Source organism: Sciurus vulgaris (assembly GCF_902686455.1).
Source record: "Sciurus vulgaris genome assembly, chromosome: 1".
Taxonomy (NCBI): domain Eukaryota; kingdom Metazoa; phylum Chordata; class Mammalia; order Rodentia; family Sciuridae; genus Sciurus; species Sciurus vulgaris.
Genome location: NC_136461.1, coordinates 51,856,863 through 51,875,610, shown reverse-complemented (window position 1 = coordinate 51,875,610; position 18,748 = coordinate 51,856,863). Strand labels below are relative to the sequence as shown.

Genomic DNA, 18,748 nt, shown 5'->3' with positions numbered 1-18,748 from the left:
CGGCCAAACTCAAGTTGGTTCAGGGAATTGTCAACAAAGGGACGAGAGACTCGCAACTCCGCACCGCACCGTGCGCCCAGCATCCAACCGGCCCCGAGGGCGCTCCGGCCTGCCTGGAGACCCCTGCCCAGGGTGGATCCCGGCGCGGGGGTCCAGTGAGGGTGTGAGTGTTGGTGGGTGGGAGTGAGGGCGTGGGCCTAAGTGTGTCCGCGGGACCGTGCTGCTCCCGCTGCCCTGCCTTCCCCGCCCCCTATCCTTCCCTCCTCCCCTCCCCCCGTTTGCTAACACTCCTTGGACCGAGACTGACAACGTAGAACAAGGCTGCCATCTCATTTTTAAAGAAGAAAAACTTATCGGTCTCTGTTTTGTTTATTGTTTTAGCTCTAAAGACTAAAGGCGGCGCACCCAGCTCCCTCTTGTTAATTAGACTTAAGAGTCCCCTCCAGCTTCCGAACTCATTCCGCGGGGGAAGACACCTGCTGAGGTGTCTTTCTCACCCCCTCCCTTCTCCCCAAACCTAACCACTTGGGACCTCTCTTGGCTTTCCTGATTCGATGCGGACATGTTTTTCTATGAATGTATAAATATACATATATATTTTTTTTTCTCGTGGTCACAACAGCATTGGCTGGGGTTTACTCAGGTTAGAAGACAGCTATCGATTAATCCATTAGAATAGTTGCGGAGGGAAATAAAAACGACGTAAAATAACAGGAAACTTACTAATAAGAAGCTGCTTGGAGTTGTTAAACGACTTAGCATATGAAAAAGTCAGAAATAAGGAGCTGGGGAAGGAGCAGGTATTGGCCGCGGCCTGGGTAAGTCAAATGGAACTGGGGAAAGGCCTTGGGCCTCTAGGTTAGACGCCGCGCCCAGGCCCCGACCGCCGAGGAACCGGGCGGGGGGCACGGCCTCCTGAGAACACGAATGGCCTCTGGCATGTGGGTGGGCTGGGCTCTCTTCTGCTGCTGGCCAATGTGAGTTTTCTCTTAAAGCATAGGCAAATGCTCCAAGATTTAACTTTCGCGGAAACCAGCTACAAAACGGGTGAAGGAGGCGGCGAGAATGTGGCCAGTGTAACCGGAGTTTCCTTGGCAAAGAAAGTCAGTGATGGTAAGAAAGACAGCGGGGATTCCGACTGGGGTTGGAGGTGGGGGCCCCAGATTGACTCCGGTGCGTGTCGTTGCTGGGGCGCGTGGACCTCACACCTCCAAAGGGAATCAGTGCTCCTGACTCGGTGAATCCACGATGAGCTCTTTCCTCCGGCATTTAGGCCGCGAGTAGCAAGAGGCTTTCCGGGGTGTAGAGCTTAGGGAACCCAAGACCTGTCTACAGAAGGCCTGGGAGGGGAGGGCCGGCTTCACCAGAGGAAAGGGCAGGAAGGGGGGAGGCCTGAGAGAAAAGAATTAGTGAAATATTTACAGAAGACACCAGGAAACTGAGTTAATTCCGGGTAGAGAGTGGTGCTTCTGATTCTATCTTCCCACCTACGACCCTCTCTTTCCCTGGCATATCGAATAAGTAAATAAAATGAAAACTAAAAAAAATCTGTAAATTTGCTTCATTACAGGCATCGTGACACACAGATTAAGTTTCATCTCTGTTAAGACAGTTCCCTTGGATTTAACACTAGCCCTTTGGATCCCTGATTCGCAGGATGTTCCCGGTTGGGGATGGGATCGGGGTTGGGGAAGTAGTGACTATCCTGAGATGCCCGCCAACCTCCAAGGCCTTTCTGCTTCTATGTGATCTCGATAATCCTAAAACGCATTTGAGTTCATTTCCGCAGCTGCACCGCTTTGTGGCCGGCAGGCTCGGAACCGTTTTACAATGCCGTCTAGACAGCCTCACACGAAACCGACTCGCGCTTCGAGCTGGCTGCCCATCACCCGAGGCTGCACAGGTCGAGATTGTAACTGCCGGAGCACTCAGAGGAAGGTCCTAAGGGTGTGTGTGGCGGGGGGAGGGGGGAGAGGAGGCAAAACAAAACTGAAATTTAAAAATGTAGAAACTCCTTTTGCCCACCTTGGGTCACTCAGCTCCAGAGGCAAGCTCTAGGCACCACGCAGGGCCCACTGCAACCTGGGTGGCTGGATCTGTAAGGTGCGTGGGTGCGTATGCACGGGAGAGGATGGCGGCTCCAGGGCTGCCCTCGCCGGTCATTCTGAAGTGGTCTCCTAATGAACCTAATTTCGATTCCACCGCCCGCCCCAACTGGCTCTCGGGATTTCCTATACGCGGTTGATCGCTGCCTCTCACCCTCCCTCTGCCAAGGCCGGGTCTGAGTCGTCCATTCCCTTGTGTCTCCTTGGAACCTCCCTGGGGAAAGGGGGTGGTGAACAACTCCCAGCTGCCGGTTCCATTTGTTGCGCTTTTTTTCTTCGACACAATAAAAGTCAAATTAATTGATTCATACCATTAATTACGGTGCGTAGCGTGAAAAGCGACGCTTCCCCTCGGTTAGAGATCTATTGTACTAATCTCTTGTTCAATCAGTGTTACCATCTGATGCTGGGTCCAGCCCTTACAGAAACTTTTCGCGTCGATTAGCCAAATGAGGAGATGAGACGTGCAGGACCTACTGGCTGCTGCCCCGACGTCCCGCGCCGGTGCCGGCCTAACGGCTTAATATCGATTTCCTGCGGAGGCAGCGGATTTTTCCACGGCCAATCTTAGCTTGGGAACTGACTGCTGGTTTCCTCCTTCCGGGAGGACAGTAGTATCCGCACAACCTCCTGGCGCGGGAAGGAGGGGAAGCGGCAGCCAGCGCAGGTGGGAGACAGGAAGGGTCCTGTTGCCCTAGCCACGGGGGGCCGCGCGGCAGAGAGTGCCTGAGCCCGACCCTGTGCAGGGTCCTGTCGGAAGGGGCTAGATTCTGAGCTAAATAAATACTTGGCCGCGTAATTGCACTTTGCAACTAAAACCCCACAAATCTTCAGTTCCCTCCAAACTTTAGGACAGAGACGGAAGAAGCGAGATAAAGAAAAGAAAGTGAGACAGAGTGAGGGAAAGAAAAATGTGATACAAGGAACGGAAACGGGGAGGGGGGCGTCAATAAACGTCGTCTGAGTTTCCAAGGGTTATTGGGGGGGGGGGGAGGTCAGATGAAGAACGAGTACTCTCAGGCACACGATTTTGAGTAAGAGTGACTACTTGGGTCACAACAAGCAAACTTCCCAGGAGAGATTTAAAGAGGAAGATGGCAGCCAGCGGTCTCACCTGCTCAAGTATTTGAAACGATTGGCCAAAGGAATGTGGTGTGCAACTCCTTTGGTTTTTCCTGGGCCAGACTGAGTACGTAGTACCTGGCTGGGGAAACCGCTGGGACAGGCACCGCGCGGGGAGGGTAGGTTTTAGTAAATGGAGGCTGAAAGAGTAGTCAGGATCAATAGGAAGGAAATTGAGACGTCTCCAGGGGAGGGGAGATTTAGTGTGTGTGTCCTGGAAGAGTGTGTGTGTGGGGGGGGGGTATGGTACAATTTATGACAGAGTAAGAGAAAATTAATTACAGCTCAATTTGGGTTCTTAAGTGGTCAACACTGGAGGAGGGGCAAGGCCACAGAGTGCGGGAGGCAGGAATGACCAACCTACCCATCTTCGGGACCCAAGCGAACCCAGGTGCCCTCTCTCTCTCTTCCTTTAAGTCAGGGACTGCTGATGCCTTGACTAAATCGTTGACGCTATGTGAAATAGTGATCATTCCTGTGCGCTGATGATGCACTTTTCTTATAATCCGGGAAGATGGGACCAGGTTCTAAGGAGTAAGGGACTCCTCTCCCATCAAGGGCAGCTATCCCCTCTTGCAGAGGAAACAAAACGTGGGCGCAACCATTTGGAAAACACCCCATCCCTGCCTCCCCTAGCCACTCCAAACTTAAGTCTGTCCCTTCTCAATAATCTAAACTATTATCTACCTCTTTGGATGACTGCCACCAAGGAAGGTAGAAAGGATAGAGGGGATACACGGGCTCCCAACCCACTCAGATTATTTCCATTTCTCAGTGGATGGGATTTTTCAACTCACTTCTCTGCACCACCTCCCTTGTATACTTCTCCAGATTATCTTGGGGGGGGGGGGGGTGTTTAGTGTGCTTGTTTGGATTTGCATCTCAAAACTTCATTTATTTTCAGTGTCTGCCACTCTGAGTCCACGCCAAGGTGTGCCTGTAAATGGCGAGAGACCAAAAGAAAAGAAGAGAAACGGAGAGAGAGGATGGTTTTGAATTTATTTATATTGGAAATGTATAAACATCCATTCTGTAAAAGGCAACACGTTTAATTAACGATGAGAGAGCAGTTAGGGGCAGAAAGCTAGTAAAATTGTGTGATAAATTTATGGCATTGTTAGCGTGCTTTTAATTATGGCTATTATGTTAATTATTTCACATTAGCATGGAGTTATCAGCAGCATGTCAGATTTAATCAAAACGAGCCTTTCTCTCGAAAATTGTTCTTTTCATCCGCGAGGAGAAAGGTCCTGGGCAGGATCGGGGCTTAAAAATGACTTGGCATTGAAAGCTCGAGGCTTTCTGACACGGTTTGGTCTGAGGCGCCGGGGCCTGGCAGTCCGTTGGGTCCCTCCAGGCTACCGGCAGCTCACGGAGGAGCTGAGGGCTGGGTTTTTAGGAATTCACCATTTTCACCCCCTTCGGAGCCGACACTTCATCATGCAGGATCATTCTGTCAAACAATATGATGCTGCTCATTTTTATCTGTCCCGCTTTACAAAATCCCCATTCAGCCGGCCGAGGAGCAACAAAAGCCTCGGAGCAGCTCGGCGGCCGCTGGCGGTCACAGCCTCCAACAAACGCGAGAAAGAAAAGGCAAGAGGGGCCAAGGAAAGCAGGAGGCGGGCGCGCGCTCCTCGCCCCCCGAGGGAACGCGGCCTGCCAGGACCTAGGCGCCCAGGTGGCGGGTTCACGGGTGTGGCCCCGGCGGGACACGCCTCTCTCAGGCCCGCGCCAGCCCTCGGCCTCCCCGCGGGCTCAGGGCGAAAGCGCCTTTCCTTCCCAGCGAGCGACTCGCCCACCCAGGCCACATCGATTTCTTAATCACCGCCGATCGATTTATTGGGAGCAAATAAATAGCCCGTTTTGGAAACGTTTCAATTGTGGGCTTGATGGTTGGGGCGCTGACGCAGGAGGGCGCGCAGGGCTGCAGGGCGCGCGCGGGAAGGGGCTTGTGGGAAGGCAGGGAGCGCAAAGGCGACGCGGGCCGCCGGGGCGCCCGCAGTGAGCGCTCGAGGCCGCCCGCCTTAGGTCCCCCGGCACTTGGATCTCCGGCGAGGCCCCGGCCTCTGTTAGGGGTCCGAGTCTCCTCCTGTCGCTCTCAGCCGCTTCCGGCGGTGGGGCGGACAGGAGCTCGGCACGCAGTCCTTTCACCTTACGTCCAGGGAAGTGCGCCCGGCTTTCTGACTCCTCTGGAAAGTCCCCGCTCAGGCCGCCGAGCGACCCTGAGCCAGGCCCCAGAGCCCGCGCAGGGAGAGTCCTCCCAGGCCGTGGGCAGTCGGACGCACCTCACTTCGGGCCCAGGCTGCGGACGCCGCGGCCTCCTCGCCCCTGGGCGGGGAGCGGCCTTGCTGCACAAGACCATCAGGCCCCCGCCCTGGCCAGGACAGGGCTGTGGACCCGCCAGCTGTTGCCTTATTTTTAGCGCCATTCCATTCGCGCAGTTATATTTAACTCGATTCACTCCTCCGAGGAGGTCGCTCGGACATCGAATTCTCCACATCGCAGCTTGGTCCCGCCCAACTTGCCTCAGGGTCAGTTCCTCAAGGGGCAGATGGAAAAGCCCTGCTTAAGAATCTTTGACATCTCCGGAGCTTGGCGAGAACCCGAGAGGGAGGGAGGCCGGGTTCTACAAGCAGTCGCTACAGCGCCTGCAAATGCACCGCGTGGGGATTCCGCTGTGCATGGGGGAGGGGAGAAGGGAGGAGGATTCAGTTCTAGGCAAAGATTCTCTGCGGGTAGTATTGAGTCCATTTCCTACTTATGCGTAACCCAGGGTGCAATAGGTGACCTGGAAGACCTCTTAACAACTCTGCCCCTCTAAAAGTTTTTGCTTTTGTATTCATGCAGGAATTTCCTCTCCCCCCTACTCCCAACACACCCAATAAGTAACTTAATTTCCAATAGTTATGTTGGCTTCTCCTTTTTGGCCCAGTTTCCCCTCAGCAAAATCTCTAAAAGACCTTGCCACTGGCTCACATCCTCGGGAGAGGCCCCACTTGAATCACATACAGAATTGTAATACACCATTGTAACACATACTTCGTTCACCTAGAATATCAAACTGAATTTACAAACAATGCCAAAGTCATGTACTAAAGGTACATGTACAGATGTGATAGGATCAGAAATATAGAACCACTTTTTAAAAAAATTTTTTTAAAGCTCCGGCTTTATGAAGCCCTATTTTAAAATTTTTATTCTGAGATAGGGTCTCGCTAAGTTACCCAGCTGGCCTAGAACTTTGTATTCTCCTGCCTGTGTCTCCTGAGTAGCAGTGGTTACAGGTGTGTACCCCCCCCCCCACCCCGTAGAAATAAGCTTTTAAAATCTAAAATCTTGTCTTCACATTTTAAAAGAAATGGCTTCCCCTGCCTTGGGTCCAAAGTGGGTATTCCCGACTACCTCTTTTTGTAGATCTCCCTGCAATGCAGAAATGTCTTGGACAGAAGTCATACCCCCAGCTAAATTCAAGAGAGGATTATATATATATATATATATATATATATATATATATATATATATATATATATATATATATATATGTATTTTTTTCTTTATTAATACTTCTTGAATTTTTGTGGACTCTGGAAAGTGCTAGGGTTGAGAAGAAGAATTAAAGTCAAGTTTCCTCAAGGAAGAGCCGGGCAAGAGACAGGGTGCACCCAGTGCAGGAACTGTGGCAGAGGGGAAGAGAACTGAGGAGGGGCTTTCTCATTGGGTGGGAAAGGAGAAGGGATGAAGCCTTCCAGTTCAGAGGATAACCCTAACCAGCTAGCTCTGACTTCAGGGATATTCAGGGAAGATTAGGGAGAAGTAAATTAGAATCTGGGGACACTGAGAAAAGAACGTACTAGGTTGGGTGCCTCTCAGTACTGCTGGACAGACAGAAGCTACTTAGTCTCAGGGGAAATAAGTAATAAAAGTGTGAAAGAGAGATGGAAGAAGGGAAAAAGGAGAGTGTGAACGTAGAACTTTGCTTAGAAAGTTTGCTAGGTCCAGTATGACTCCTTGTAGACTACATGAAAAAAACCTTGACTAACATGGGAGAAATTTAAATGAGAACATGGGTAAAGGGGAAGATCAGAGGGAGGAGAATGACAGGGGAAACTATTGAAAAGGCTGGTTATCAAAAGCCAAGCAGTAGATCTCTGAGAGAGCACATAAGAAGGCAAGTGCCTTCTTTGGACTGTTAACTCCGCAAGGAATTTTATTCTGTTCCCTTCACTGTTGAACCTCCAGCGTCCAGCTTAGCACCTGCAGGTGTGGAGCTCCAATAACTGAAGGACTAGATCACCAGGACACTGCTGTACTCTGATGGGCACTTATTCGCGAAAGCCTGTAGTTAAATTGTAGTGTGGAGTTATAAATACAAATCATAGAATGTTACAGGAGTGAAGAGTAGATATAACTATGCCTAGAAAGGAGAAAAGGTGTGAAGGAAAGTTTCCCAAAGAAAATAATTCTTGAGCTGTCTCAGATGATGAGTAGCATTTAGGTAGATGAAGAGAGGAACAGAGTTCTAGGCAAACAACAGAGCATGAACACAGTTTCACAGTTTGCCAGACAGGAGGAGCAGCCTGCAGTTTGGTATGACTGAAACAAGATGAGGGAGGTCTGGAGTAGGTACAAGAGGGGTTAGATAGAGAAAAATCATGGAGCTTCCTGGAGATTGAGCTAAGGAGCCCAAAGTTAATAAAGAGCCACTGAAAGTTTTTCATTGTTGTTGTTTTGATTTTTCTTGTGATTTTGCCTTCCTGGGGATTGAATCCAGGGGTGCTCTACAACCAAACTACAACCTCAGCTCTTTTTAGTTTTTATTTTGAGACAGAGTTTGGCTAAGTTGCTAAGACTGGCCTCAAACTTGTGATCCTCTAGAGTAGTCTTTGGAGTAGCTGGGATTACAAGCATAAGCCACCATGCCTGGTTCATGAGAGATCTTGAGTGAGATGGTCAAACTATGCCCTTTCTGAATTCCCAACAGAGAAACAAGTATTTGTTATTTTCAGCTGCTAAATTTTGGAATAATGTAATATTAAATAACAATTAGAGGGAGTAACTAAAAATTCTTACAGATTTTAAATTATGATTGGCCATGATCAGTATAAAATTTTGGAATTATCCTTGGGGAGCACATAAAGAATAAGCTGGAGGGAGCAAAAGACTAGAGACAGTAAAGAAGCTACTTCTGTTATCTTAGTAAGAGGTTGTTCAGATGTGATTTAATTACCAGTAGTGGATGTTGGGTGTTGTGGCACATGCCTGTAATCCCAGTGATTCTGGAGGCTGAGGCAATAGAATATCAAGTTCAAGGTCAACCTTGGCAATTTAGGGAGACGTTGTCTCAAAGTAAAATTTAAAAATGGGGTAGAACTGTATAGCTCAGTGGTAAAGTGCTTGCCTAACATGTATGAGGCCCTGGGTTCAATCCTCACCATCACAAACAAAATTAGGAAAAGAAAACAACACCACCACAACCTTTGATGCTACTTCACTATAGAAGAAAACTCAAACTCTTAAGTAATATATTTCACATGTCCAGCAGCTCAGGAGGCTGAGGCAGGAGAATCGCAAGCTCAAAACCAGTCTCAGCAAGTTAAAGAGGACCTAAGCAATTTAGTGAAACCTACCTCAAGTAAAAAATAAAACAGGACTGGGAATATGACTCAGTGCTCAGGTGATCCTGGGTTCAATCCCTGGTACAAAAAGAAAAAAATATATATATATCAGGTGTGGGGCTGGGGATATAACTCAGTTCAGTAGTGGTAGCACCTGCCTAGCATACATGAGGCCCTGGATTCTTTGATCCCCAGCACTGCCAAAGGGGGAAAAATGTGTATAATACACACACAGACACACAGACACACACACACACACACACACACACACACACATATATTATTTTTTTAAACCTATATATACATTTTTTTTCAGGAGTGCCATGATCTGGCTTCAACTTGGCTTTTACTTATTTAGTTGCTTTTAGCATTGCTGGGCTGGAACTCAGAGCCTCACTGTGTGATAGGCAAGCAATATACCACTAAACTACACCCCAGCTCCATAGTTTACCTTTGAGTTTCACTTGCAAGCCATGCTCCAGTACGACACCAAAAACAAATCAGGGCTTGACACATAATTAAAGGTGACTGAATCTTTTTTTTTTTTTTTTTTGGCCATACTAGGGATCGAACCTAGGAGTGTACTATCTCTGAGCTATCTCCCCAGTCCTTTTTTATTTTATTTTCAGACAGGGTCTTGCTAAGATGCTCGAGATGTCCTGGCATACCCTAGTCTCCAGAGTAGCTGGGATTATAGGCATGTGCCACTGTACCTAGCTCAAAAAAAAATTTTTTTTTTGATGTAGTGTGTCTTTGCAATGTATTTTCCTATTTTCCAATTGAAAAGCTTTCTAGGAGTTTTCAGTTTAGTTGTGAAGAGTGAGAAAGGAAGACATTGTAAGCCCTTGAAGGTAGACCTTGAGAGGCTTAGAGTATTATTATTATTTTTATCCTGAAAGTAACTATTATAGAGTTTTAAACAGGGAAGGATGTGTTTTAGCCACTATCATCGGTGTGGAGAATGGACTGAAAGGGGAAGTTGAGTTAAGTTTTGTACATACTGAATCTAAGGTGCTGGTGGAATTCCTTTTTTAAAAAAATTAATTAATTAATTAATTAATTAATTAATTATATTTTTACAGACTGCATTTTGATTCATTGTACACAAATGGGGTACAACTTTTCATTTCTATGGTTGTACACAATGTGGATTCACACCATTCATGTGATCATACATATACATAGGGTAATACTGTTTCATTCTACTATCTTTCTGTCCCCCACCCCCTTTTACCCCTTTTTCCTCTACACCATCCAAAGTTCCTTCATTCTTCTCTTCCCCCCGCCACCCCCCATTATATATTGTCATGCACCTATCAGAGAAAATATTTGGCCTTTGATTTTTTGGGCTTGGCCTATTTCACTTAGCATGATGTTTTCCAACTTCATCCATTTACCAGCAATAATTTTATTCTTCTTTATGACTGAGTAATATTCCATTGTGTATATATACCATAGTTTCTTTATCCATTCGTCAATTGAAGGACATCTAGGTTGGTTCCACAATCTAGCTATTGTGAATTGAGCTGTTATGAACATTGATGTGGCCGCATCACTGTAGTATGCTGATTTTAAGTCCTTTGGGTATAACCGAGGAGTGGGATAGCTGGGTCAAATGGCGGGTCCATTCCAAGCTTTCTGAGGAATCTCCATATTGCTTTCCAGAGTGGCTGCACCAATTTGCAACCCCACCAGCAATGTATGAGTGTGCCTTTTCCCCCACATCCACGCCAGCACTTACCATTGCTTGTGTTCTTGATAATAGCCATTCTAATTAGAGTTAGATGAAATCTTAGGGTGGTTTTAATTTGCATTTCTCTAATTACTAGGGATGATGAGCACTTTTTCATATATTTGTCGATCACCTGTATATCTTCTTCTGTGAAGTGTCTGCTCAGTTCCTTAGCCCATTTATTGATTGGGTTCTTTGTATTTTGGGTGTAAAGTTTTTAAAGTTCTTTATAAACTTTGGAGATGAGTGCTCTGTTTGAAGTGTGTGTGGAAAAAATCTTCTCCCACTCTGTAGGCTCTCTTTTCACATTGTTGATAGTTTCCTATGCTAAGAAAAAACTTTTTCGTTTGAATCTATCCCATTTATTGATTCTTGCTTTTATTTCTTATGCTATGGGGATCTTGTTAAGGAAGTCTGGTTCTAAGCCAATGTGATGGAGATTCAGGCCTACTTTTTCTTCTATTTGGTGAAGGGTCTCAGGTCTAATTCCTAGATCCTTGATCCATTTTGAGTTGAGTTTTGTACAGAGTGAGAGATGGGGTTTAATTTCATTTTACTGCATATGGATTTCCAGTTTTGGTAGCTGGTGGAATTCCTGAGTAGAGATAATTAGAGGTAAGAGTCTGGAGTGTATTGACTAACAGAAATATAATATAATGGTAATATAATAGGAGTCCTTGTTTAACTCAGTACACCTGTAAATACTGCTATTTCAGTGTATAGTTGATATAACATTTACTGAGATGTTTTCCATTAAGTTTTTTCTTACTAAGGCTTTGAAATATGGTGTGTATCTTAACCTTATAGCTGTCTCAATTTGCACTAGCCACATTTCAAATGTTCCATAGCTGCATGTGGCTAATGGCTATCATATTGGACAGATCAAAGATAGAGATTAGGAGAGAAGTCAGAATTGCAAATAAAGATTTGGAAGTCATCTGTATTCAAGTGTGCTATCAAAAATAAATATAAATTCTTCATTGCCTGCATATCATAAAATGTTATTATTTGGCTTTATTAAAATGTATTTATACATATTTCCTCTTTCTGTGAAATTTCTATGAAATTGAGGTGACCAATTACTTATCCCTACTGGCCTGGAACAGATACCAGATTAAGCCTGCTTTTCAAGTAAAATTTTTTTTTTTTTTTTTTTTTTTTCCTTTCAGCATTGGGGTTTGAATCCAGGATCTTGCACATGCTGGGCAAGTGCGCTGACGTTGACATTTCCACTCAAATATATTCTTTATCTAGGTCTATTTTATCCTCAGAAGTATCTTAATTTGGATAATAAATTATACGGTTGCTCCATACACAGTAGATATTACATTCAATACACAGAGCCTACTCTGGTGTGACCTGTCAAGACTTTTACTGAGGGGCAGGAAAATGCTCAAAGCAAGTAAATATAGGTACTATAGTTTTAATTGCCTCCCAGTTAGGTCAGGGCTTCTATTTGCACTCCTTTGAGGTTTCTGAAGGGAAATTGAATCAGCAAAATCTAAGTACATTTTCAGGATGCTTGCCCCCCAGGCTGGGGTGATTAACCATATACTTGCCAGGTGCCAGGTTCCAGGTACCCTCCTATGCAATTCACCTGTATTTATTTTTATTATTACTACTACTAGTATTGTTTGGTACTAGAGATTGAACCTGGGGATGTTCTACCACTGAGTCATACCTCCAGTCCTTTTTGTATTTTATTCTGAGACAGGGTCTCTCTAAGTTATCCAGCCTGTCCTGGAACCCATGATCCTCCTGCCTCAGTCTCCTGAGTTGCTGGGATCACAGGCCTGCACCACCATGCCCAGCTACATATATTTATTTAATCCTTATCACAGTCTTCTGAGGTAGGAGCTTTAACTATTTCCATTTCACAGATGAGGAGGGTCTCTGCCAGGATATGGCCTGGTGGGGTTTGGCTTCCGGGCCCATGCTCTGGTCCCCTACACTGAGATGTTCTGCAGCATTAGCCTGTTTTTCATCCGCTTTGGCCTTCCCTTCTTCACCCCAAGAGCTTTCTCAGTGATCCTTACAATTGAATTAAACCTTTCAATGCAGCATATTGGTTAAATGTTTCTAGAATTTTGTTATTAATTATTTGAATTATGCAAGATGATACACAAAGAATAAACAGACTTTTATTGTCTATTAATGCAGACTCTGATATTTTGCTCCTTCATGGGATGATGAAATGTATCAACCATTCGGTGCCATTTTTAAAAAAGAGACCATAGTACTTTTCTGCTAACTGCTTTTGAGAGCCTCTCAGAACAGTCCTGAGGGAAAAACGAATACATAATTTTTAGTTACTGCCTCTAATTGTTATCTAAACATCACTCGAAAATTTAGTAGTTTAAAATAACAAATGCTTATTTTCTCATAGTTGCTGTGGATTGGGAATTCAGACAGGGCAGTCTTACTCAAGATGTCTCATTAGCTCAGCATGGTGGCCCATGACTGTACTCCCAGCAACTCGGGAGACTGAGGCAAGAAGATCACAAGTTCAAGGCCAGGCTCAGTAACTTAGTGAAACACTATCTCAAAAAATAAAAAGGGGGGCTGGGGATATAGCTCAGTTGGTAGAGTGCTCACCTTGCAAGCACAAGGCCCTGGGTTCAATCCCCAGAACTGCAAAATAAATAAATAAATAAACAAACAAATAAAAATAAAAAATAAAAAGGGTTCAAATTCCCAATTTAAAAAAAACAAAAACAAACAAACAAAAAAAACTCTCCTGAGGGGCTGAGGAGGATGTGCCTCAGTGGTAAAACCCTTACCTGACCCTGAGGCTCTGGGTTCAATCCCCAGCACTGGGGGAAAAAATCATCTTATGAGCTTGCAGACAAGACTCTTGACTGGGGCTTAGGTCACCTGAAGATTTGCAAGGCTGTTTGCACTATGCCTTGGTCCATTGTTAGGTAGGCCTCTCCAAAGGTCTTTGTAAATATCCTTATGATGTGGCACCTGGTTCTCCAGAGCAAGTAATAGAAGAGAAAAAGCAAGGAAGAACCAGGATGTTGTTTATGACTTAACCTCATCACATGCTATCACTTATTCTAAGTCTATTGGTCTCACAGACAGCCTAATGCAGTGTAGGAGTGTACTATATAAGAATTATCCCAGAGGCTACCTAGCACTGCCCACCCTCTGGCCCCAATAAGCATGTTGCTTCTTCATGCAAAATGTACTTACCTTCTCTCAAGATTCCTTCATGTGCTGAATGCGGTGGTGCATACCTGTAATCTCAGCTACTCAGGAACTGAAGCAAGGAGGATTTCCAAACTCAATGCCAGGCTGGGAAACGTAGTGAGATTGTGTCAAAATAAAACAAAAAGGGCTGAGTGTGTAGCTCAGTGGTAGAGAGCTTGCCTAGCATTGCATCCCTGGGTTCAATCTCCAGTACTCATGCCTCAAAAACAAAGCAAAACAAAATGATTCCCTAAAGTCCCATTCCATGACAGTATCACCTCAGACTTCAAAATTTTATTATCTAAGTCAAGCTGAGGTGTAGATGAGACTTCTCAGGTATAGTTCCATAAGTTTAGCCCCTGAAGTGAAGTTCCTCTTGACCTGAAGACTTACGGACTAAGGAGACAAGTTATCTTCTGCACACTTAGTGGTAGGACAAGCATTAGATAGCTGGTATTCAACACCTCCGTTCCAAAAGGGAGATAGGGGAGTTAACACTAGCACAACTGATCCATAGCAATTCTGAAATCCATTTAGGCCTATGTTAGCATTTCCCTGATGAGGGTTTCATGTGTGAGAATAATGCTCCAGGGCTCTTGGCTCTAGCTTTTTGGCTCTGATTCCACCCTTGTAGCCATCCTTCCTTTCTCATGAAGGACAGCATGTGTTTGCAGCTGAATACCATAGTTGTTTAGCTTGCACCCTGCTTATGGAAGTTTTGGGGGAGTTCAAAGATCTCTCTTCATTTGGCACTGTCTGTGTGTCTTTTTCAGTCCAAGCTTGTAGGGTCCTGCCAATATAATTCTCTTCTGCTAATATAATTCTCTAAGAATCTCCTGTCCTCCCTGTGGTCATGTGTTGATGGAAATGAATCCCATTCTAGTTCTAGAGGGTGAAACTTGCTTGATTTAATCCACATATGATTTCACTCACCTTGCCAAAGATTGATTAAGACATGTTCAAGTGATGCCATTGTGGCCAGTGTGACAGAAGAGAAGACTGTTCAGGGGTTTCTGTGAAAGGTTTTCTTTGGTGACAAAAAGATCTCTAGGGAAGAAAGAGTACCTCTTCTACTAGACATTTGTGTCTGCATATCATACTTGTCCTTGTCCTCTTGTGACCCTGAGGCTGACAGAGGGAAAAAAAGAGAAAAAATAGAAAGCACTTAGGTTCTTTGTTATGTAATTGAGGAACTGACTTAATCAAGACTGGAAAAGACAATTTTCTTTTTATTTTAAAACCAGTTACACCAGAGGGCCAGGTGTATGGTGGTGCACTCCTGTAATCCCAGGTACTTGGGAATCTGAGGCAGGAGGATTGCCAAATTCAAGGTCATCCTGGGCAATTTAGTGACACACAGTTCCAAAATTTAAAAAAATAAAAAAATAAAATAAAAAATAAAAAGGCCCAAGGGTATAGCTCAGCAGTAAAGCATCCCTGGCTTAAATCTCCAGTATCAAAAATAAACGAAGGAAGGAAGGAAGGAATAAATAAGTCAAATAAAACCAGTGGCTGGTTGTGGTCCTGAATCTCAAGTGAAACTCAGCGTGTCTATGTGGTTTTGCTTTTGTTTGTTTTGTGGGGGTCAATTGCCGATGAAGTCTGAAGAAAGTGGATAATAAGGTACAGAAAGGTTAAATGATTTTGTGCTTGCCAAGTATAGTAGGTACACTTTACAAAGAAGTGATTATAATGAATGAATCTCCTTTTTTCTTTTCCTCTCCCATCACAATTCTCCTCTGCCCCTGCCTCTTTCTAGAGACCCACCCTTCTGCTATCCCTTTCCCCTTAAGGTTGTTACTTTTTAAAAAACTGAGGATTGATCACAGGGGCACTTAACTACCAAGCTACATCTCCAGCCCCATTTTATTCTGAGACAGGTTTTTTTGCTAAATTGTTTAGGGCCTCCCTAAGCTGCTGAGCTGGCTGTGAATTTGTGATCCTCCTGCCTCAGCCTCCAGAGCTGCTGGGATTATAGGCATGCGCTGGACTCCCCTTCACTTTTCTGTATCCTGTTTCCCCTTTCCCTTCCTCCTTCTCTTCCTAGCTACCATTTATTTGCCTGCAGTTTTATTTAATCCTCTTAACAGCCCTGACTAGAAGGTGCTGATAATCTTCCCGTTTTCTTAGATCAGTGATTAGGGTAAGCAACTAGCTCATGGTCATACAGTTAAAAGTTGGCTCAAACTTGTGTGATTCCTACCTGTGTTTTAATCATGAACAGGAATGAAAGGAATTCATAAAGGCAATTTGCTAACTCTCTGTGTTAAACTTGCTAAATTCATAAACTTAACTGGCAGATATAGATAAACAAGAGATTGAGGTCAAGGTTTGTAATTCTTGTGGAAGCCATTATTGTAACTTTAAAAGGGGCAAACTGTAAGTGTTTAAACTGTAGGTGGCTTCTAATCCCAGTGACTCAGGAGGCTGAGGCAGGAGGATCAGAAGTTCAAGGCCAGCCCTGGCAATTGAGCAAGATCCTGAGCAATTTAGTGAGACCCTGTCTCAAAATAAAGAATAAAAACATCCCTGGGTTCAATCCCTGGTACCCAAACAAAACAAACAAAAATCAGGCGTGCACACACACACACACACACACACACACACACTCTGAAAGTTTAAAACAAAATCAAGATTCTAATTTTTCTTTTCTTTTTCTTTTTTGGGGGGGGTTGGTGCTGGGGATCGAACCCAGGGCCTTGTGCTTACAAGGCAAGCACTCTACCAACTGAGCTATCTCCCCAGCCCCTCTAATTTTTCTAATGAGCTTTGTTTTCTTTAAATATTTTCAGTTGTAGATGGACACAATACCTTTATTTTATTCATCTATTTTTTTATGTAGTGCTGAGGTTTGAACCCAGTGCCTCTTATGTGTGAGACAAGCGCTTTACCACTGATCCACACCCCTTTAACAAGTTGATTAATTAGCTGATTTCCTAGAGAGCTGATGATTTTGCTGTAGTTTAGGTAGCTAGACAAGAGTAAAATTTTAGTCCCTGACCCCCTCACCCAGCCTACAGGGACAAGCTGCTAAAAGGGTGGCAACTACTTCTGATATTTATCCTTTTTTTCTAAAATATTTTATACTAAGCCATGGTTAAGAGACTTAAGGGAATGGATCTTCATATATTGGCTTACATGACTTTATTCTTAGTGTCCTGATTACACCATCGTATTTAGTTTTGACATTTATCTTTCCTTCTTCAGGAAAAGGAAATTGGTCTCCAAAACACCCAGGGAATCTTCTGTTTCTGGTGGTCTTATCAGTCTGTAACCCATTGGGATTCCTTAGGAATTCAATTTTTAAAAAATACATTGCCTAGAAGAACTAAATGTTTTCTTTGTGACCTGGTTTGGGTGTTGTTTAGAGAAAGTGATATTTGGTTTGGGGGTAGGCAGTTCTCTTGTCCTCCGGGTAGACCAGGGAGTTAAATCACAAAGTTAATTCACAAAGAGCCCTGATGTCCGAGAACATTTACAAGTTTTGAATATTCACCTCAAGGTATTTAAAAGACATTGGGAGAAACAGCTATACCAACTTTTCTATTAGGTTCATTCATTTACATACCACTGTGATTGTTTACATAGGGCATTTTGACTGTTGGATTGTTTGCCTAAGGAAGAAAACAGGGTAACAATCTTATCCTACAATATTTACAGTCTGCAAGCAGTGTATATTTAGGAAATCTTGCTAAAATATTGCATGACAGGAAACTTCAATAGCATGTTTAAATGAATTCTAAAAAACAGACAGAAAGGAAATACGCCTCTCTGGTTCTGAAACATTTATCTCCAGAGTAGGGATAAACCTTTGAATGATAGATAGTCTGAGAGAAAAATGCACATTAATCTGTGGTTTAATGTGTTCCCTAAATATCTTAATTGCTTTTAAAGCCATGTAAATAAATAACACGAAAAGGATGTGAATTAATATCCTAAGAAAATGAGTTTCCTGATCTGAAGGCTCCTATTTCAAATAATATTTATAAGGCACTGCAAATAATTTTCAGTCCAGAACTAAGAAACCTGAGGTTGAGAAATCAGAATTTACCAGCTGCCAATGTCAGAACATTTTTGCTTTGTTTTAGTTTGTTTTTCCACAAGGCTAATCATTGCCCTGCATATTCATATGTAACACTTACAAAGGAAGGAAGGATCAACTCTCCCAGGAAAGGGACAGGATTTAAGAGAATCCCAGGAGATCTTGGATTGCAAAACCTTAATGGCTACCATAGTACTTTAAGAATTGAACCTGAAGATAAATTTGTGATATCCTTAGTTTTATTTCTGGTAAAACATCTTATGTCTTATAAGAGACAGGTTTAAAAAAATGTTTGTTTTAAGGGAGCATCAATTTTCTGAATTAAAAGCTAATGAATCTGTTCAGAATGTTTCTCACTCTCCCTTCAAATAGTTAAAACACAAATCTAGAAGTTGATTATCATTTTGGGGAAGTTCTAATATTAAAGTTTTTATTTGATTCTTAAAACTCAGCTAATTTTCTTACTTGGGTACTATGAATGACTCCTGAAGATTTGGTGGTATTTATAACTTTGACCATGACTCCTGATGAAAAATACATTTTAAGCCAGGTGTGAAGACTCACAGTTGTAATTCCAGTTACTCAGGAGGCTGAGGTAGGATTGCAAATTCAAGGTCAGCCCTGGAAATTTAGAAAGAACTTGTCTCAAAATAAAAAATAAAAAGCAATTCTAGGCTCAATCCCTAATACAACGTGTGTATAAATACACATACACACACACACACACACACACAAAGACATTTTATATTGTGACTCATCATATAAAATACAAGTATACACACACATACGTAGACAATACACAAGTCACCCCTTTATTTAAAAAAAAAAAAAAATAGTAGTTCTACAGAGATTTCTCAATAATCCCTGGCTCCACACGTGCACAACCTCCCTCAGGAAGTTGCAGCCAGGAAGTTTTTTATAAAATAAATAATCTGTG

At 43.8% G+C, this 18,748-nt stretch overlaps 1 protein-coding gene across 1 annotated transcript; it reads left to right on the top strand.

Moving 5' to 3' along the window:
- The first annotated feature begins 28 nt into the window (after nucleotides 1–28).
- On the top strand, nucleotides 29–2,410 carry LOC306659069 (uncharacterized protein). The gene is made up of 3 exons (XM_079136339.1): nucleotides 29–163; nucleotides 996–1,113; nucleotides 1,790–2,410. Exons 2-3 carry the CDS (start codon nucleotides 1,005–1,007, stop codon nucleotides 2,056–2,058), a joined length of 378 nt encoding a protein of 125 aa, XP_078992465.1. The 5' UTR covers nucleotides 29–163; nucleotides 996–1,004; the 3' UTR covers nucleotides 2,059–2,410.
- The last annotated feature ends 16,338 nt before the right edge of the window (nucleotides 2,411–18,748 follow it).

What these genes read in the sequence shown, in the direction of transcription:
- LOC306659069 (XM_079136339.1), top strand. Translation starts at nt 1,005, where the DNA reads ATGCTCCAAGATTTAACTTTCGCGGAAACCAGCTACAAAACGGGTGAA. An exon ending in GGCAAAGAAAGTCAGTGATG is followed by an intron (nt 1,114 to 1,789) that starts GTAAGAAAGACA and finishes TCATTTCCGCAG; the next exon opens with CTGCACCGCTTTGTGGCCGG.